This window comes from Erpetoichthys calabaricus, chromosome 10, assembly GCF_900747795.2.
Source record: "Erpetoichthys calabaricus chromosome 10, fErpCal1.3, whole genome shotgun sequence".
NCBI lineage: Eukaryota > Metazoa > Chordata > Cladistia > Polypteriformes > Polypteridae > Erpetoichthys > Erpetoichthys calabaricus.
The window spans coordinates 10,664,846-10,686,637 of record NC_041403.2 but is presented as its reverse complement, the minus strand read 5'-3'; the positions used below and the strand labels follow the sequence as shown (position 1 = coordinate 10,686,637).

Genomic DNA, 21,792 nt, shown 5'->3' with positions numbered 1-21,792 from the left:
TGCGCCGCTGCAAAGCCCCGCCCACCAAGCATTCTGAAAAGTCTGAGTCGCCGTTGCCGGCAGTTCTCTCGCGGCCCGGCTGTCAGACGGCTGCAGACCGGTAGTGGGCCGCGGACCGGGGGTTGGGGATCCCTGCTCTAGGGGTGCGAACAGCCCCCGTGCTCACAATATATTTGTGGAGTTTTATTTAATACATAATACGCGCTGTGGTTGGGTAGCTTCTCAGCCATCTGCCAATAGCGTCCCTTGTATGAAATCAACTGGGCAAACCAACTGAGGAAGCATGTAGCAGAAATTAAAAGACCCATTGTCCGCAGAAATCCACGAACCAGCAAAAAATCAGCGATATATATGTAAATATGCTTACATATAAAATCCACGATGGAGTGAAGCCACGAAAGTCGAAGTGCGATATAGCGAGGGATTACTGTATAAAGGTATTTAAGATGGTCAATTGCAAGTTGTGCTTCCTTCCCTTTGACTCTCCTCTGAAGAGTGACAGCATGGGATCCTCAAAGAAACTCTCCAAAGATCTGAAAACAAAGATTGTTGAGTCTCCTGGTTTAGGGGAAGGCTACAAAAAGCCATCTCAGAGGTTTAAACTGTCAGTTTCAACTGTAAGGAATGGAATCAGGAAATGGAAGGCCACAGGCACAGTTGCTGTTAAACCCAGCAGGTCTGGCAGGCCAAGACAAATACAGGAGCGGCAGATGAGCAGGATTGTGAGAATGGTGACAGACAACCCACTGATCACCTCCAAAGACCTGCAAGAACATCTTGCTGCAGATGGTGTATGTGTACATCGTTCTACAATTCAACGCAATTTGCACAAAGAACATCTGTATGGCAGGGTGATGAGAAAGAAGCCCTTTCTGCACTCACGCCACAAACAGAGTTGCTTGTTGTATGCCAATGCTCATTTAGACAAGCCAGATTCATTTTGGAACAAAGTGCTTTGGACTTGTGACACAAAAATGGAGTTATTTGGTCATAACAAAAAGCACTTTGCATGGCGTTAGAAGAACACCGCATTCCAACAAAAACACCTGCTACCTACTGTCAAATTTGGTGGAGGTTCCATCATACCATTACCATACCATTTTTATTTGTTAAGCGCTTAAAAACACAGCATTACAACTGACCGAAGCGCTGTACAGTTAAAACAAGCAAGACTAAAAGCAAAATATTAAAAACAAACATTAAGAGAGAATTAAAACAGAAACACTAAAAACAGGTCAGGGGACCCAATAAAACAGAGAAATAGCAAAAAGCAAGTGGAAATAAGAGAGGTTCCGGCTAGATATAGTCGGACTCACCTCGACGCACAGCTTGGACTCTGGAACCAATCTCCTTGAGAGGGGCTGGACTCTCTACCACTCTGGAGTTGCCCCCGGTGAGAGGCGCCGAGCAGGTGTGGGTATACTTATTGCCCCCCAACTTGGAGCCTGTACATTGGGGTTTACCCCGGTGGACGAGAGGGTAGCCTCCCTTCGCCTTCGGGTGGGGGGACAGGTCCTAACTGTTGTTTGTGCGTATGCACCGAACAGCAGTTCGGAGTACCCACCCTTTTTGGAGTCCCTGGAGGGGGTGCTAGAGGGCATACCTTCTGGGAACTCCCTCGTTCTGCTGGGAGACTTCAATGCTCACGTGGGCAATGACAGTGAGACCTGGAAGGGCGTGATTGGGAGGAATGGCCCCCCTGATCTGAACCCGAGCGGTGTTTTGTTATTGGACTTCTGTGCTCGTCACGGATTGTCCATAACGAACACCATGTTCAAGCATAGGGGTGTTCATATGTGCACTTGGCACCAGGACACCCTAGGCCTCAGTTCGATGATCGACTTTGTGGTCGTGTCGTCGGACTTGCGGCCACATGTCTTGGACACTCGGGTGAAGAGAGGGGCGGAGCTGTCAACTGATCACCACCTGGTGGTGAGTTGGCTTCGATGGTGGGGGAGGATGCCGGTCAGGCGTGGTAGGCCCAAACGTGTTGTGAGGGTCTGCTGGGAACGTCTGGCGGAGCCCCCTGTCAGAAGTGGCTTCAACTCCCACCTCCGGCAGAACTTCGACCACATGCCGAGGGAGGTGGGGGACATTGAGTCCGAATGGGCCAAGTTCCGTGCCTCTATTGTTGAGGCAGCTGACCGGAGCTGTGGCCGTAAGGTGGTCGGTGCCTGTCGTGGCGGCAATCCCCGAACCCGCTGGTGGACACCGGCGGTGAAGGATGCCGTCAAGCTGAAGAAGGAGTCCTACAGGACCCTTTTGTCCTGTGGGACCCCGGAGGCAGCTGATAGGTACCGGCAGGCCAAGCGGAATGCGGCTTTGGTGGTTGCTGAGGCAAAAACTCGGGCGTGGGAGGAGTTTGGGGAGGCCGTGGAGAATGACTTCCGGACGACTTCGAGGAGATTCTGGTCCACCATCCGGCGTCTCAGGAAGGGGAAGCAGTGCAGTGTCAACACTGTATATGGTGGGGATGGTGCGCTGCTGACCTCGACTCGGGACGTTGTGGGTCGGTGGGGGGAATACTTCGAAGACCTCCTCAATCCCATTAACATGCCTTCCAATGAGGAAGCAGAGCCTGGGGACTCAGAGGTGGGCTCCCCCATCTCTGGGACTGAGGTCACCGAGGTGGTCAAAAAACTCCTTGGTGGCAGGGCCCCGGGGGTGGATGAGATACGCCCGGAGTTCCTCAAGGCTCTGGATGTTGTAGGACTGTCTTGGCTGACACGCCTCTGCAACATCGCATGGACATCAGGGACAGTGCCTCTGGATTGGCAGACCGGGGTGGTGGTCCCCCTCTTTAAGAAGGGGGATCGGAGGGTGTGTTCCAACTACAGAGGGATCACACTCCTCAGCCTCCCTGGAAAAGTCTATTCAGGGGTCCTGGAGAGGAGGGTCCGTCGGATAGTCGAGCCTCGGATTCAGGAGGAACAGTGTGGTTTTCGTCCTGGTCGCGGAACAGTGGACCAGCTCTATACCCTTAGCAGGGTCCTGGAGGGTGCATGGGAGTTTGCCCAACCAGTCTACATGTGTTTTGTGGACTTAGAAAAGGCATTCGACCGTGTCCCTCGGGGAATCCTGTGGGGGGGTACTCCGAGAGTATGGGGTACCGGCCCCCCTGATAAGGGCTGTTCAGTCCCTGTACGATCGGTGCCAGAGCTTGGTCCGCATTGCCGGCAGTAAGTCGAACCCGTTTCCAGTGAGAGTTGGACTCCGCCAGGGCTGCCCTTTGTCACCGATTCTGTTCATAACTTTTATGGACAGAATTTCTAGGCGCAGCCAGGGTGTTGAGGGGGTCCGGTTTGGTGGGCTCAGGATTGGGTCACTGCTTTTTGCAGATGATGTTGTCCTGTTTGCTTCATCAGGCCGTGATCTTCAGCTCTCTCTGGATCGGTTCGCAGCCGAGTGTGAAGCGGCTGGGATGAGAATCAGCACGTCCAAATCCGAGACCATGGTCCTCAGCCGGAAAAGGGTGGAGTGCCCTCTCAGGGTTGGTAGCGAGATCCTGCCCCAAGTGGAGGAGTTCAAGTATCTCGGGGTCTTGTTCACGAGTGAGGGAAGAATGGAGCGTGAGATCGACAGGCGGATCGGTGCGGCATCCGCAGTAATGCGGGCATTGCATCGGTCTGTCGTGGTGAAAAAGGAGCTGAGCCGCAAGGCGAAGCTCTCAATTTACCAGTCGATCTATGTTCCTACCCTCACCTATGGTCATGAGCTATGGGTAGTGACCGAAAGAATGAGATCGCGAATACAAGCGGCTGAAATGAGTTTCCTCCGCAGGGTGTCTGGGCTTTCCCTTAAAGATAGGGTGAGAAGCTCAGTCATCCGGGAGGGGCTCAGAGTAGAGCCGCTGCTCCTCCGCATCGAGAGGAGTCAGATGAGGTGGCTCGGGCATCTGATCAGGATGCCTCCTGGACGCCTCCCTGGTGAGGTGTTCCGGGCACGTCCAACCGGGAGGAGGCCCCGGGGAAGACCCAGGACACGCTGGAGGGACTATGTCTCTCGACTGGCCTGGGAACGCCTTGGAATTCTCCCGGAAGAGCTAGAAGAAGTGGCCGGGGAGAGGGAAGTCTGGGCATCTCTGCTCAAGCTGCTGCCCCCGCGACCCGACCTCGGATAAGCGGGAGACAATGGATGGATGGAAGTGGAAATAAGACAGGTTAAGAATTAAAAGCCAATGTGAAGAAGTGCGTTTTTAGGTGTGATTTGAATGTGGCGACTGAAGCGGCTTGCCTAACCACTAAAGGTAAGGAGTTCCAGAGCCTGGGTGCACAGACGGAAAAAGCCCTTTCACCACGAACTTTAAAATGTGCCTTGGGAACGGTTAGGAGCAGCTGATCTGTGGATCTAAGAACACGAGGGGGATTGTGACGATAGAGCAAGACACTCAAGTAGGCAGGGACTAGACCATTTAGTGCCTTATAGGTTAAGAGGAGTATCTTAACATCAATTCTGAAGCTAACCGGCAGCCAGTGTAGGGTTTTTAAAATCGGTGTAATGTGTTGGCTTCTGCCGCTTCCAGTTAAAAGCCTTGCAGCCGCATTTTGAACCAATTGGAGTCTAGAAAGAGTGGCTTTACTAATACCATATAGGCAGGAATTAGAATAGTCGAGCCGGGACGTAATGAATGCATGGATTACTGATTCCAGGAGGTGGTAAGGCAGAATTGGTTTGAGTTTGGCAATTCGCCTGAGATGGAAAAAGCAGGATTTTACTGTGCTGTTGACTTGAGCATCCATTTTCAGGACCATATCCATTTTGATTCCAAGATTGGAAACAGACGAAGTTACTGGAATGGGAAGAAATCATGCTGTGGGGCTGTGTGGCTAGTTCAGGGACTGGGGCCCTTGTTAAAGTCGAGGGTCGGATGAATTCAACCCAATATCAACAAATTCTTCAGGATAATGTTCAAGCATCAGTCACAAAGTTGAAGTTACGCAGGGGTTGGATATTCCAACAAGACAATGACCCAAAACACAGTTGGAAATCTACAAAGGCATTCATGCAGAGGGAGAAGTACAATGTTCTGGAATGGCCGTCACAGTCAACTGACTTGAATATCATCGAAAATCTATGGGATGATTTGAAGCAGGCTGTCTATCAAATTGAACTGAACTGGAGAGATTTTGTATGAAGAATGGTCAACAATACCTCCATCCAGAATCCAGACACTCATCAGAGGCTATAGGAGGACAGCGTCTAGAGGTGTTAGATTAGCAAAAGGAGGCTCAACTAAGTATTGATGTCATACAGTGGTGTGAAAAACTATTTGCCCCCTTCCTGATTTCTTATTCTTTTGCATGTTTGTCACACAAAATGTTTCTGATCATCAAACACATTTAACCATTAGTCAAATATAACACAAGTAAACACAAAATGCAGTTTTTAAATGATGGTTTTTATTATTTAGGGAGAAAAAAAATCCAAACCTACATGGCCCTGTGTGAAAAAGTAATTGCCCCCTTGTTAAAAAATAACCTAACTGTGGTGTATCACACCTGAGTTCAATTTCCGTAGCCACCCCCAGGCCTGATTACTGCCACACCTGTTTCAATCCAGAAATCACTTAAATAGGAGCTGCCTGACACAGAGAAGTAGACCAAAAGCACCTCAAAAGCTAGACATCATGCCAAGATCCAAAGAAATTCAGGAACAAATGAGAACAGAAGTAATTGAGATCTATCAGTCTGGTAAAGGTTATAAAGCCGTTTCTAAAGCTTTGGGACTCCAGCGAACCACAGTGAGAGCCATTATCCACAAATGGCAAAAACATGGAACAGTGATGAACCTTCCCAGGAGTGGCCGGCCGACCAAAATTACCCCAAGAGCGCAGAGACGACTCATCCGAGAGGTCACAAAAGACCCCAGGACAACGTCTAAAGAACTGCAGGCCTCACTTGCCTCAATTAAGGTCAGTGTTCACGACTCCACCATAAGAAAGAGACTGGGCAAAAACGGCCTGCATGGCAGATTTCCAAGACGCAAACCACTGTTAAGCAAAAAGAACATTAGGGCTCGTCTCAATTTTGCTAAGAAACATCTCAATGATTGCCAAGACTTTTGGGAAAATACCTTGTGGACTGATGAGTCAAAAGTTGAACTTTTTGGAAGGCAAATGTCCCGTTACATCTGGCGTAAAAGGAACACAGCATTTCAGAAAAAGAACATCATACCAACAGTAAAATATGGTGGTGGTAGTGTGATGGTCTGGGGTTGTTTTGCTGCTTCAGGACCTGGAAGGCTTGCTGTGATAGATGGAACCATGAATTCTACTGTCTACCAAAAAATCCTGAAGGAGAATGTCCGGCCATCTGTTCGTCAACTCAAGCTGAAGCGATCTTGGGTGCTGCAACAGGACAATGACCCAAAACACACCAGCAAATCCACCTCTGAATGGCTGAAGAAAAACAAAATGAAGACTTTGGAGTGGCCTAGTCAAAGTCCTGACCTGAATCCAATTGAGATGCTATGGCATGACCTTAAAAAGGCGGTTCATGCTAGAAAACCCTCAAATAAAGCTGAATTACAACAATTTTGCAAAGATGAGTGGGCCAAAATTCCTCCAGAGCGCTGTAAAAGACTCATTGCAAGTTATCGCAAACGCTTGATTGCAGTTATTGCTGCTAAGGGTGGCCCAACCAGTTATTAGGTTCAGGGGGCAATTACTTTTTCACAAAGGGCCATGTAGGTTTGGATTTTTTTTTCTCCCTAAATAATAAAAACCACCATTTACAAACTGCATTTTGTGTTTACTTGTGTTATATTTGACTAATGGTTAAATGTGTTTGATGATCAGAAACATTTTGTGTGACAAACATGCAAAAGAATAAGAAATCAGGAAGGGGGCAAATAGTTTTTCACACCACTGTATCTCTGTTGCGGTGCCCACATTTATGCACCTGTCTAATTTTGTTGTGATGCATATTGCATATTTTATGTTAATCCAATAAACTGAATGTCACTGCTGAAATCCTACTGTGTCCATAAGGCATTTCAGATATTAAAAGGAAGTTGCTACTTAGAAAGCTCAGCCAATGAGAAACAAAATTCCAAAGAATTAAGAGGGGTTCCCAAACTTTTTCATATGACTTGTATAAAGCACACTTGTTCACAGAATCAATCTCTTCCATTCCAACCTCTCCACCACCAGAGAACATCAGGGACAAGGCTGGAATGGGCTACAAGACCCTCAAGGTGGGCCTGTACCTGTTCCTTCTTGAGCAGGGGGACCTTGTGGGGGCTGCAAGATTTCAGTCCATCACAGCATAGTGATGGAACAAAAAACCTGCAGCCACTGTGGCCCTCCAGGACCGACTTTGCCTACCCCTGCTTAGTACATTTGCTTGGGTTTTGTAATTTCCACATTGTCCTCCCAATACAGAAACTGGGAAATAACAGCTCACCTAATTAGGCTAAAAACAGAAGTTGGTTGGAACAAAAACTGGTAGCCAATGGGGGTCCCCAGGACAGAGTTTGGGAACCACTCATTTCGATTATCATTCATGGCCATACAGCCTGCCCACTCCGGTCTCGAGTCTCTCTCTATCCAGAACAAATGAGTTATGCCCTCGCTTGCTGTCACTGACCACCAAGTGTGGACTTCTGATGGTGTCATGATGGTTCACAACAAATGAGATCAACCCCACCCCACCCACCCCCCTTTTGTGTGTGTGTGTGTGATCTGTAGCTTTGTTTGGACCACAATTTTAATTTATGCCACTTCTCTCCACAGATATCCTGAAGGACACCTTGAAACCATACAATGTGAGTCCTCTATTGCTCCATCCTGGTTTATTCCTTTTAAGAAAGCAAAAAATTGCAATTGCCGCCTTACTCTGTTGGCCCCTTTTTCTTAACACGTATCTCCTGCATGCTTTAAGCTTTCCTTGCATGTCTTCTCCATGTGCTTTCTTCCAAAGACATGAGTGTTAAGTTAAAGGCCCCAACCCACCCAAACTGGCTCTATGTGGGTTAGGGAGTACCATACCATACCATTTTTATTTGTTAAGCGCTTAAAAACACAGCAGTGACCACCCTAAATGTTTCTTTATATCTCTTTCTGGAGGTCTTCTTGTCAGGGCTGCTTAACAGCTTCATAGACCCCCCAGGCAAAGTAGTGTGCTGGGGCCATACATGGGCATCAGAAACATTGTGGAGCCCAAGCCAGTGCCCATATATTAAGACGGGCATGGTCCTGCTCCTTGTCACCCAAGATGTGGTGGTCTTGTGGCACAGCCAGGGTTTTAGTGTAGTTTTTGGTTTATTTAACTTTTTTCTTGTGCGTTAAATATTATTTTGTAAATGCATTGGGAGAAATAAGAATTGAATGTGTCAGCATTTTCATAAGTAAATCTTTTTCCAGTGAGGCTCTTTACATGAAATTCTCAGCAGACATTGGAATTAACTCAAGAAATCCACAAATATATGTCCTCACAGGTGGCGCAGTGGTAGTGCTGCTGCTTTGCAGTAAGGAGACTGTGGAAGATTGTGGATAGCGCACAATCTTGTGTGTGTGGATAGCGCTTTGAGTACTGAGAAAAGCGCTATATAAATGTAATGAATTATTAAATACTAGTAAAATACCCGCGCTTCGCAGCGGAGAAGTAGTGTGTTAAAGAGGTTATGTAAACATATATATACATATACATATCTACATATACATATATATATATATACATATACACATCCACACACATATATATATACACACATATCAACATATATATACACATACATACACACACATATACATATATACATATACACATACATACATAGTGCGTTGTAACACGGGCTGTGATTGTTACATGGGAGGGAGACAACAAATCACAGCTTCCCGCTTTCTAATCGGGCCTGTGATTGGTGCTTTGACTGATGCCCAGATCCCACAGTATGTCCCCTTAGGAGAGGCGTTAGGCAAGTGTAATTGATTAGCGGTGCTGCAAGTTTAGCTTTACACCTGTTTTTAAGGCTTATTGACTGAAAGGGGCTTTCATGAAAAAACTTAGGGCTTTGCTACAGGATACACCCTCCACAAGTTAAGGAAGTAAAAATAAAGGTATATATTTCTGTTTTATTTAAACCTTTTAAGTTTGTATGCGGGCGGTATGGTGGCGCAGTGAAAGGTGCCAGTTAGGAGACCCGGGTTCGCTTCCCTGCGTGGAGTTTGAATGTTCTCCCCGTGTCTGTCTGGGTTTCCTCCGGGTACTCCGGTTTCCTCCCACAGTCCGAAGACATGCAGGTTAGGTGCATTGGCGATTCTAAATTGTCCGTGGTGTGTGTGGGTGTGTGCGCGCCCTGCGGTGGGCTGGCACCTTGCCCGGGGTTTGTTTCCTGCCTTGTGCCCTGTGTTGGCAGGGATTGGCTCCTGTATTTAGGATATAGCGGGTTGGATAATGGATGGATGGACATTTGTATGCATGGGCCCATTTGCCCATTTTCGTTTTTTGTCTTTCTACAGTAATATTTCAGCAAACCCGGAGCTTGTCAGTTCAAATCCTGGTACTGACACCACTGTGTGACCCTGAGGAAGTCACTTCACCTGCCTGTGCTGCAAAAAACAACAGTAATGTAACAAATTGTACCTCAGATGCTGCAAGTTGCTGGAATAAAGGCATAAGTCAAATAGATAAATATGTATTATACACATAGGAACTATTCATTTATTTTCAGTTAAGTCATCTGCAGCAAACCTTTATAAATGAGGGTTTCTCCTTTTTAGTGCAAACTGTTTCTTCTTCATTGACGTTTTCTCTTGGAGAGCTTTTTTCATTTCATTGAAAATTAAAGCAGCAGCTGCCAAAATATGTAGCTTTCTTATTAATTTTTCAACATTGTGTAAAATAACTTTATAAAGTAACATAAAAGGTTTAAATACTGGTTATCCTTTTACACTAAAATATTACTAAAGAGATACAAAAAAAGTAAAATGCATATGTTGTTTTTCTTTAAGGAGATTAAATATTACTGAAGAAAAAAAAAACTAAAACAGCCAAATGGGGCTATGCATACGAACTTAAAAGGTTTAAATAAAACAGAAATATATACTTTTATTTTTACTTCCTTAACTTGTGGTGGGTGTATCCTGTAGCAAAGCCCAAAGTTTTTTCGTGAAAGCCCGTTTCAGTCAATAAGTCTTAAAAACAGGTGTAAAGATATTGACAACAAGCTACGCAAACCCACCAAGACATGGAATCGTTTAAATCAAGGCGCGAGTCCAAAAACACCATCCCATAATATTAGTTAACGATTAACACATTTCTATATGTATTGTAAGCATACAATACAACTGATAATATGTTGCGCTTATTTATCTGGTGTACCGACATTTTTGCGCGTTTAATGGCTGAAATCTAACGTGGTTTGTGCCCTTCAGAATGAAAACAGTTTGCATTTACCTCTTTAATAAAAGGCGAGCGTTTAAGCCTGAGAAATCACCCCGTAAATGCACACGTTTAATTGCACATGTGTTAATATGTATGCTTACACAGTATTAAAAGACACTCAACATTTAACGTCATTTACCTTCGTTCCCGCGTTTGACTCGTGCTGTAAATCTCTTCCTTGTTTTCAGTTCACGTGATTACGTAGGAGGCGCGATGATGCGATACATGACTCCGCCTCCTCCATTAGAGTATATGGACAAAAAACAGGTTCCAGTTATGACCATTACATGTAGAATTTCGAAATGAAACCTGCCTAACTTTTGTAAGTAAGCTGTAAGGAATGAGCCTGCCAAATTTCAGCCTTCTACCTACACGGGAAGTTGGAGAATTAGTGATGAGTGAGTGAGTGAGTGAGTCAGTCAGTCAGTCAGTGAGTCAGTGAGGGCTTTGCCTTTTATTAGTATAGATAAAGAATTCACAACATTTAAAGGTGTTTGTAATAAAGTGGAATGACACGGAAAAAATGATTTAAGAAGCAAATGAAGAGCCATCTGTTCGGTCGAATTGATGAAGGAAAAAAAAAACACAAAAACTTTGCGATATTTTTAAATTCTTGGTTGATTTGTTTCAAGGGATTAGCAAGGAGGAAGTAAGGACAGCTATGAAGAGTATGAAGAGGAAAAGCTGTTGGTCCAGATGACTTACCTGTGGAAGCATGGAGGTGTTTAGGAGAGATGGCAGTGGAGTTTTTAACCAGATTGTTTAATGGAATCTTGGAAAGTGAGAGGATGCCTGCGGAGTGGAGAAGAAGTGTGCTGGTGCCGATATTTAAGAATAAAGGGGAAGTGCAGAGCTGCAGTAACTACAAGGGGATAAAATTGATGAGCCACAGCATGAAGTTATGGGAAAGAGTAGTGGAAGCTCGGTTAAGAAGTGAGGTGATGATTAGTGAGCAGCAGTATGGTTTCATGCCAAGAAGGAGCACCACAGATGTGATGTTTGCTCTGAGGATGTTGATGGAGACGTTTAGAGAAGGCCAGAAGGAGTTGCATTGCGTCTTTGTGGACTTGGAGAAAGCATATGACAGGGTGACTGAGAGGAGCTGTGGTATTGTATGAGGAAGTCGGGAGTGGCAGAGAAGTACGTAAGAGTTGTACAGGATATGTACGAGAGAAGTGTGACTGTGGTGAGGACTGTGGTAGGAGTGACGGAGGTGGGATTACATCAGGGATCGGCTCGGAGCCCTTTCTTATTTGCAATGGTGATGGACAGGTTGACAGACGAGATTAGACAGGAGTCCCCGTGGACTATGATGTTTGCTGGTGACATTGTGATCTGTAGCGATAGTAGAGAGCAGGTTGAGGAGACCCTGGGGAGGTGGAGATATGCTCGAGAGAGGAGATGAATGAAGATCAGTAGGAACAAGAGAGAATACATGTGTGTAACTGAGAGGGAGGTCAGAGGAATGGTGAGGATGCAAGGAGTAGAGTTGGCGAAAGTGGATGAGTTTAAATACTTGGGATCAACAGTACAGAGTAACGGGGATTGTGGAAGAGAAGTGAAGAAGAGAGTGCAGGCAGGGTGGAATGGGTGGAGAAGAGTGTCAGGAGTGATTTGTGACAGACGGGTATCAGCAAGAGTGAAAGGGAAGGTCTACAGGACGATAGTGAGACCAGCTATGTTATATGGGCTGGAGACGGTGGCACTGACCAGAAAGCAGGAGACAGAGCTAGAGGTGGCAGAGTTAAAGATGATAAGATTTTCATTGGGTGTGACGAGGATGGACAGGATTAGAAATGAGGACATTAGAGGGTCAGCTCAAGTTGGACAGTTGGGAGACAAAGTCAGAGAGGCGAGATTGTGTTGGTTTGGACATGTGCAGAGGAGAGATGCTGAGTATATTGGGAGAAAGGTGCTAAGGATAGAGCTGCCAGGGAAGAGGAGAAGAGGAAGGCCTAAGAGTAGGTTTATGGATGTGGTGAGAGAGGAGATGCAGGTGATGGGGGTAACAGAACAAGATGCAGAGGACAGAAAGATATGGAAGAAGATGATCCGCTGTGGCAACTCCTAATGGGAGCAGCCAAAAGAAGAAGAAGAAGAGGTTGATTTGTTTAAGTTTAATTGCTTTAGTGATAGTAAATGTATGCGTTATTACATCTTTTCACTTGTGGCAATCACCTTTTGTTACCTGTTCTGTTACACTTGCTGAACAAACAGGCCCTCACCTAATGTTACTCAATTATATTTACTTCTTTTGTAAGTAGCTTTGGATAAAAGCGTCTGACAAGCAAATAAATGTAAATGTAAAAAAAGTTTTGAACACGCTAAGAAAATGCAATACGCCAAGGCAAGGAAACAGCTGAAACCCGTAAGTAGTTAGAAAGTACAGGGGTGCCTCAAACTTGGAACTTAATTCGTTTCAGGAGGCCATTGGAACTCTGAATTGTTTGATGTCCAAATCAATTTTCCCCATCTCTCTCTCTATATTAAATCCAATGTCTGCCTGCCTGTCTGTCTGTCCACTTTCCACAAGAGAACTACATAACGGATTTAGATCGGGTTTTTTTCTATAATTTGCTTGAACGTTCCAGTTGATTTTGCGACCTCTCTCATCACGCTATGAATCAGCGATATATTCTTGCTATTCTGAGACCGAAGCTGCAGGCTGAGGAGAGGGGGAAGCATGATGTCAGGAGTGGGGAGCTGGGCAGGGCCCTCCTCATTCACACGCCAGCCTCGGGGCGCATCTTACCTCTGCTTAGCTAGCAAACGAGAGAACTACTTAATGGATTCAGATCGGGTTTTTTTCTGTAATTTGCTAGAACGTTCCGGTTGATTTTGCGACTTCTCTCATTGCGCTAAGTATCATAGTTCAGTTGCGGTACTGATTTATTTGTGCGAATCCGAGAGAGAAGCAGTGGGCCTTGTGGGACGGTGGAGGGCTCCTCCCTCACTCACGTGCCAGCCTCGGGGCATATCTTACCTCCGCTTAGCTAGCGAACGAGAGAGCTACTTAACAGATTTAGATCGGACTTTTCTGTAGAATTTGCTTGAACATTCTGGTTAATTTTGTGACTTCTCTCATCGCACTAAGAATCGCAGTTCGCTTGCAGGAGTGATATATTCACGCTAATCTGAGACGGAGGCTGCGGGCTGAGGGGAGGGGGAAGAGTGACATCAGGAGTGGGGAGCAGGGCGGGGTCCTACTCGCTGTCCTGTTTCACTACTACATTGGGGACGGCTAGTTAGAGATAATGGAAAGTGAATTAAGCTGTTCCCAGACGTTTAAACAATACCCATTTTGATAAACTTAAACAGCAAATGCACATAATTTAAGGTATAAAATAACACAATTAAATGCCCTAAATAATAAATGAAAACAGTAAATATTTAAATACTATGTAATAAAATGAAAATTGCATTTACTGTACCTTCATGAGGAGTGGCGATGTCCCATGTCACTGGTTACTGTTTGGAAGGGGAGTCACCTTCGGTATCTTAAACAGGCCACCAGATCTGCCACACGTGTACCACTTTCATGCTTCACGATAAGTTCCTTTTTCACCTTAATCGTCGATACTACAGCTTTCCTCTTAGGCTTCGTTTATTCCACACCCTTATTAGATGCCATGGTTCATAGATAGGGGTTATACAGTCATATGAAAAAGTCTGGGATCCCCTCTTAATTCTTTGGATTTTTGTTTCTCATTGGCTGAGCTTTCGAAGTAGCAACTTCCTTTTAATATACGACATGCGTTATGGAAACAGTAGGATTTCAGCAGTGACATTAAGTTTATTGGATTAACAGAAAATATGCAATATGCATCATAACAAAATTAGACAGGTGCATAAATTTGGGCACCCCAACAGAGATATGACATCAATATTAATAAAGTATCTATCTATCTATCTATCTATCTATCTATCTATCTATCTATCTATCTATCTATCTATCTATCTATCTATCTATCTATCTATCTATCTAATACTCAGTTGAGCCCCCTTTTGCTAATCTAACAGCCTGTAGACGCTGTCCTCCTATAGCCTCTGATGAGTGTCTGATTCTGGATGGAGGTATTGTTGACCATTCTTCATACACAATCTCTCCAGTTCAGTTCAATTTGATGGACAGCCTGCTTCAAATCATCCCATAGATTTTCGATGATATTCAAGTCAGGGGACTGTGATGGCCATTCCAGAACATTGTACTTCTCCCTCTGCGTGAATGCCTTTGTAGATTTCCAACTGTGTTTTGGGTCATTGTCTTGTTGGAATTACCAAACCTTGCGTAACTTCAACTTTGTGACTGATGCTTGAACATTATCCTGAAGAATTTGTTGATAATGGGTAGAATTCATCTGACCCTCGACTTTAATAAGAGCCCCAGTCCCTGAACTGGCCACACAGCCCCACAGCATGATGGAACCTCCACCAAATTTGACAGTAGGTAGCAGGTGTTTTTCTTGGAATGCGGTGTTCTTCTCTTGCCATGCAAAGCTCTTTTTGTTCTGACCAAATAAATCCATTTTTGTCTCATCAGTCCAAAGCACTTTGTTCCAAAATGAATCTAACTTGTCTAAATGAGCATTGGCATACAACAAGCGACTCTGTTTGTGGTGCGAGTGCAGAAAGGGCTTCTTTCTCATCACCCTGCCATACAGATGTTCTTTGTACAAATTGCTCTGAATTGTAGAACGATGTACAGGTACACCATCTGTAGCCAGATGTTCTTGCAGGTCTTTGGAGGTGATCTGTGGGTTGTCTGTCACCATTCTCACAATCCTGCTCATATGCCGCTCCTGTATTTTTCTTGGCCTGCCAGACCTGCTGGGTTTAACAGCAACTGTGCCTGTGGCCTTCCATTTCCTGATGACATTCCTTACAGTTGAAACTGACAGTTTAAACCTCTGAGATGGCTTTTTGTAGCCTTCCCCTAAACCAGGAGACTCAACAATCTTTGCTTTCAGATCTTTGGAGAGTTGCTTTGAGGACCCCATGCTGTCACTCTTCAGAGGAGAGTCAAAGGGAAGGAAGCCCAACTTGTAATTGACCACCTTAAATACCTTTATATCTCCTGATTGGACACACCTGTCTATGAAGCTCAAGGCTTAACGAGCTCATCCAACCAATCAGCATTGAGCAGTGACAGGCATTCAAATCAGCACAATGACAAGGGGACCCACATTTGTGCACAGCCAGTTTTTCACGTTTGATATAATTTCATAGACTAAATACTGCTTTAATAAAAATCTTTGTTTGGAAAACTCCGCAGTACTCGGATGTTCCTAGGAAATGAAAGACAGACCACTGTTATCTTTTTTGTTGAAAGTAAATTATTATGCAGGCTGAGAGGGGTTCCCAAACTTTTTCATATGACTGTATTTATATATATATAAAACTAAACATAACAAAAATAAAGCAAAAAAGCACTGAAAACACACCAGGATAACGCAAGAGATGCTTTTACAGCGAGAGCGAGAGACGGCCTGGGTGCCCAACAGCGAGTGTAAATGCCATATGTTGCTGCTTTTTTTTACACTGTGTGTGCAGTTTGAACGTAGAAACATCATTTGAATTCCGGATTGAATTTAGCCTTCAAATGCTGGAACATTCCAAGTTAGACTGGTCTGAAGTATGAGGCACTTCTGTAATTCCACCTCCAATAGTCTGATGAGAATTTATAGCCTCATTGCTCATCTATTTACTGAAAAACATGTTGGCTGTGAATACTTATGTACATGTTCTTTCTCAATTTTTAAATTTTTAATAAATGTGCAAAAATCTCAAGTAAACTTTTTTCACGTTGTCATTATGGGTTGTTGTGTGTAGAATTCTAAGGAAAAAATGAATTTAATCCATTTTGGAATAAGGCTGTGACATAACAAAATGTGGAAAAAGTGATGCGCTGTGAATACTTTCCGGATGCACTGTATATGTAACATTGGATACAGATAGATAGATAGATAGATAGATAGATAGATACTTTATTAATCTGAAGGGGAAACATGCAGGTGTTTGCTGAACAGGAGATTAAAACAGAAACAGGAGATACAAAAGCATTAAACAGAATAAAAGACAATAAACCAGATTAAAAGACTTAATTCAATATGTGGCGAATGGTCGGGACCCTTGCCCGGCCAGGATGCCTCTTTTTTTATATGGTCCGGGGGAACGAGCAGGGACTGAACAGTACCTCCCCCAAGATGCTAGATGGCAGTCCCTCTGGGTGGCAGTGGTGCCTCAGATTCCCACAGGGCTTCATGGGAGATGGCGTTCTCTACAACCCTGTTTGGATCCGGGGGGTGCCACCAGGGGGCGCTGCAGTGGTTCCTGAGCACCACACCTGGAAGTGCAGCCGGAAATGGGTCATCTAACACCTGGAGCACTTGCAGGTGGCCTATAAAAGAAGCTAGCAGCCACCACTCCAGGAGCCAGAGTCGGGTGGTAGTGGATGAAGCTTGCCAGAGAGGAGTGGTGGAGAAAAGAGAAAGGAGAAGAAGAATTGTGTGGGCTTATGCTTATTTGAGACTGTGTTGTGCCAGTGGGAACGGGTAAGGCGTTGCCCACAGGCAAAGAAAAGCAAAAATATTTCTTTGTTTGATCAGTGTGCCTCCTGCGTCTGTCTGTGTCGGGTTGAGCGCTGGTATAGCGCCTTTTGTCACAAATATTAAAAGAAATGCCTGATAACATCATTTGTGATATAACACACATTATACTGAACATCTGGACAGAGAGGTAAACTGAAAGAATGTCAGGTTAAGTTAGACGCCTTCCTGAACAGCCGAGTTTGAAGTTGTTGTTTAAAAGAATGAATGGAGTCGGCTGATCTCATTAATTTAGGGAAGTCATTCCAAAGAATGTTCAAGTTTTTTTGCAGTATAATGTTATTTCATCTACTAGATGGCAGAAGAATACCATCCCAAGAATTTTTCTTGTCTTAACACTTGTGAGAGATGGCCGGCAGTTTACCCCGGCCAACACCCCCCACCCCAGGCCGCTAGATGGAGTCCTCCCTGCAACATGGAGGTTCCCCGAATTCCCGCAGGGCATCATGGACAATGGAGTTCGGCTTCACAGCCCTGCTGGATACCGTGGGGGCCGCCAGGGGCCGCTGCAGGGAGGCACAGGGATTTATATTTTCCTTATAGCCCGGAAGTACTCCCTAGTCACGGGGACGGAAGAAATGAAGTACAGTAATCCCTCTTGCGTTCCAGAACCCCCCGCGAAAGGTGAAAATCCGCAAAGTAAAAATCATATGTTCAACTCTCCCACACTCTTCTAAACATTTCCCGCACAATTATACAGCATAAACCCTTTGTATTCTCTTAGATATTAGGTAAGATTCGTTGAAATTATGTATGTAAACACAGTTTACATACAGTAAAACCTAAATATTATTTTAAAGATATCGAGCGTCTCCGATATCACATATGTTACAGCCATTACGACAGACAGGCCACCAGCAATAAATACGTACAATGCAAGAAAAATTGTATACAGTAAAATGTGTGTACAGTGATACTAAACTATGTACTAAGTACTGTACGTAGAAAATTTATTATGGTTACTCACCAACAATGACACGACGACTTGTCCGATAACGATGAGTTTAATTTTACTGCACAACAAAGGAGAGCGTTACAGCTCTTCTAAAGGAGCCTCTTCAGGCGACTGTGTAGCACCGCCGTTGTTCTTCTTCCGGCAGTCTTCAATCCAGATCCCTAAAGCAGATTCCATCCGGACTACTACTACTATTACATCCACTTACAACTCGTTTTGCGCCCTGGTTAAAGGACACTGCAGCCATAGATCTTATATTCTTTTCCTCCTTTTTAAATAAAAAAGAATCGTGGACTCATTGATTCCGTAATGGCGTCCTGCAGCGGTGTAGCTGTTCCCTTCTTTCAACATATCCAAAACTTTTACCTTTTCAGCAATCTTTAGCATCTTCCGTTGGCACTTGGGCACAGCCTCCTGAAGTAGTAGCAGGAGCACGTTAATGCTGAATGAGCGAGATGAGACTTCCTGGTTAACGCAGCGGAATTGAATTTTGTGCTCCGTTGCTGAGCCAATCAGCACACAGGAACTTAACTGCGTGCTATGATTGGGTAGCTTCTCAGCCATCTGCCAATAGCGTCCCTTGTATGAAATCAACTGGGCAAACCAACTGAGGAAGCATGTATCAGAAGTAAAAAGACCCATTTTCCTCAGAATCCCGCGAAGCAGCGAAAAATCTGCATTATATATTTAGATATGCTTACATATAAAATCCGCGATAGAGTGAAGCCGCAAAAGTCGAAGCGCGATATAGCGAGGGATTACTGTACTTCCGGGCTGAAGAAAAAGAAGAGTTTTCATCTGACTTCGAAGTGCTATGGAATCACATGGACTGAAGGACAGAAGCACTTCCGGGTCGAGTACTACAAAAAGGACGGTGAGAAACCCAGCAGACTGAGCCAGAGTTGGGAGGGAGTGTGACAGAGCTGCTGGGTGGAGAAGAGGATTGATTATTGTTTATTATCGATTTATTGTTGATTATTGAGTATTGTGGAGGCGGAGGTGCTTTGTGCAGTGTATTGAAGAGATTAAAATTATTTTTGATACTTTTACCTGCTGTCTGGACGTGTTGTCTGCAGGTTTGGAGGAGCGACAGCGTCCCCTGTTGTCACACACTATAAAGCGGGTCATTGCACATCTCCCTAATTTTGACTTGGGAAGAACAACGTTTGCATTGAATTCCAAACCTGAGTCACGCTCAGGGTTAATACCAAGGAGGTTAAAAGCCTTTTACCCCACTTTTGGACCCTTGCAGGTCATGAGCCTGCCTTTTGTATTTGGGGTTAGGCCATCTTAGGCCTTTGTTAGAGACCTGTGGAGCGAGCAGGTCTGGCTTTTGTTTTTTGAGTCCTGCACTAAATTTTGAGCTTTGGGAGTGGCATAGATCACAACAAGTGGTATGTAACCCAGGGTGCCCTGCCCTGCCCCAAACCACTCTGCGCCAAGTCTGCTGTTATTTAACCAGGGTAAAATCCATGGACCAAAAGCTCAGAGCAGACAGCAGACACTCATCTGCCTGTCTAAATGCCGTGAGGTTTTCATCCGGACCTTTATATTCACTTTGTTTTGTCCTTTCTCTCCAGGCTGAGGATAGCGAGCGTTTTAAAACAATCGTTCAGTTTGAATGCCGGGGACTGGAGCCTGTCGACTTTCAACCTCAGGTAAGCCATTGTGTTAGGTTGTTTTAGTTTTTGTTAATTTTCTCCAGGTGGAGTTCACTTTTTCCAGAATTCTCATCTACTATATTTTCTGGTATTTTAAATGTTGGAGAATCATCATTTGTTCTGCATGCTTTGGTTTGGCTGCTTTTGTAAATATACATACACAGAGACACATTGTTTCTCACAGCCATGGCCATTTTGGTGTAACCCAAGGAGCCATTGGTGTGGGCCATACTCTGGGATCGCGCTGTGTGTTGTCGTCCAAGATGTGCATTTTAGAATTCAGCATTGTGGAAAAAGCAATTTACCATTTCATGAATCAGACCAGCTGTATTACCTGCTTAAGATGGCTGAAATTCAAGTAATCAACGTAGAGATCAGCGTTTGCTTGCAGTGCACCATACCTATGTCTCTGTTATATGCAACTTGTTGTGGGAAATGTAAAAGCAGCATTAATGTTTGTGATGTGCCATCAGTTGGAGTGACAAATGCAATGCATTTTATTACTAGAAATGTTTGTGATGCGCCATCTGTTAGAATGGCATAGACACAGCAACCAGACAGACACACAGACCGTTATCTTTTTATTAAGATGGACAAGCTGTGCTACCAGTATAAGACGGGTTGAATTCTAGGTTTTCAATATAGACCTCAGCGTTTACGTCTGTTATGCACCAACTGTTGGAATGTATTTTGCAATGCATGTAGTAATAAAATGCATTACATTTGTCATTTCAACAGATGGTGCCTTATAAACATGTGTAATATTTTATTATGGGTCCTGCGGTTTTTCTGTGTGTAGCTTCCTCAGTTGTCTCCTCATCATTATAACGTAACAATCACGACTACGCACCTCGACCACATCTGACTAACTTGTAATGGGCGTCTGTTTTGCCGTTGCTGTCCAGAGAGGCTGTCGAAAGAGTCAAAGAGGAAACTGTACAAAACCTACAAGCTGAAGTGACCCCAATTTGAAACTGTAAACTCCTCCGCAACTGAAGTTGCTCAGGTTTCTTCTCTCTTTTAGGGCAGACCTGTTTGCAAGTTTTGACATTTCAAAACTTTATACTTCTCTATTTGAGATATCACAAGTTGAATTATGCCCTGTGATGGACTGGCGCCATGTCCAGGGTTTGTTCTTGCCTTGCGCCCTATGCTGGGTGGGATAGGCTCCAGCAATCCCCGGGTGACCCCAGTGGCGTAGCTCGAGTTCGTGCCACTCTCTTTGGCGGGGCTTCAATTTGCCACCATCCGACATATTTGAATATGTCAACCTATTTAAATAGAAAATTAAAATGATGTATAGAGAGAACTTAAGATAAATTTTGCATAGATTTATTCATTTACAGTGCATCCAGAAAGTATTTCCAGCACATCACTTTTTCCACATTTTGTTATGTTACAGCCTTATTCCAAAATGGATTCAATTCATTTTTTTTCCTTAGAATTCTGCACACAACACCCCATAATGACAACGTGAACAAAGTTTACTTGAGGTTTTTGCAAATTTATTAAAAATAAAAAAACAGACAAAGCACATGTACATAAGTATTCACGGCCTTTGCTCAATACTTTGTCGATGCACCTTTGGCAGCAATTCCAGCCTCAAGTCTTGTTGAATATGATGTCACAAGCTTGGCACTCCTATCCTTGGCCAGTTTGGCCCATTCCTCTTTGCAGCACCTCTCAAGCTCCATCAGGTTGGATGGGAAGCGTCGGTGCACAGCCATTTTAAGATCTCTCCAGAGATGTTCAATCAGATTCAAGTCTGGGCTCTGGCTGGGCCACTCAAGGACATTCACAGAGTTGTCCAGAAGCCACTCCTTTGATATCTTGGCTGTGTGCTTAGGGTCGTTGTCCTGCTGAAAGATGAACCGTCGCCCCAGTCTGAGGTCAAGAGCGCTCTGGAGCAGGTTTTCATCCAGGATGTCTCTGTACATTGCTGCAGTCATCTTTCCTTTTATCCTGACTAGTCTCCCAGTCCCACAGCATGATGCTGCCACCACCATGCTTCACTGTAGGGATGGTATTGGCCTGGTGATGAGCGGTGCCTGGTTTCCTCCAAACGTGACGCCTGGCATTCACACCAAAGAGTTCAATCTTTGTCTCATCAGACCAGAGAATTCTCTCTCATGGTCTGAGAGTCCTTCAGGTGCCTTTTGGCAAACTCCAGGCGGGCTGCCATGTGC

At 44.6% G+C, this 21,792-nt stretch overlaps 1 protein-coding gene across 1 annotated transcript in view; it reads left to right on the top strand.

Annotated features, from left to right (window-relative positions):
* The window catches only part of czib (CXXC motif containing zinc binding protein), a 48,329-nt gene that overhangs the window by 10,998 nt on the left and 15,539 nt on the right, over positions 1-21,792 (top strand). The window contains exons 5-6 of the mRNA XM_028810871.2: positions 7,733-7,764; positions 19,526-19,603. Coding sequence (XP_028666704.2) covers positions 7,733-7,764; positions 19,526-19,603 — 110 coding nt within the window. The remainder of the gene's footprint in view (positions 1-7,732; positions 7,765-19,525; positions 19,604-21,792) is intronic.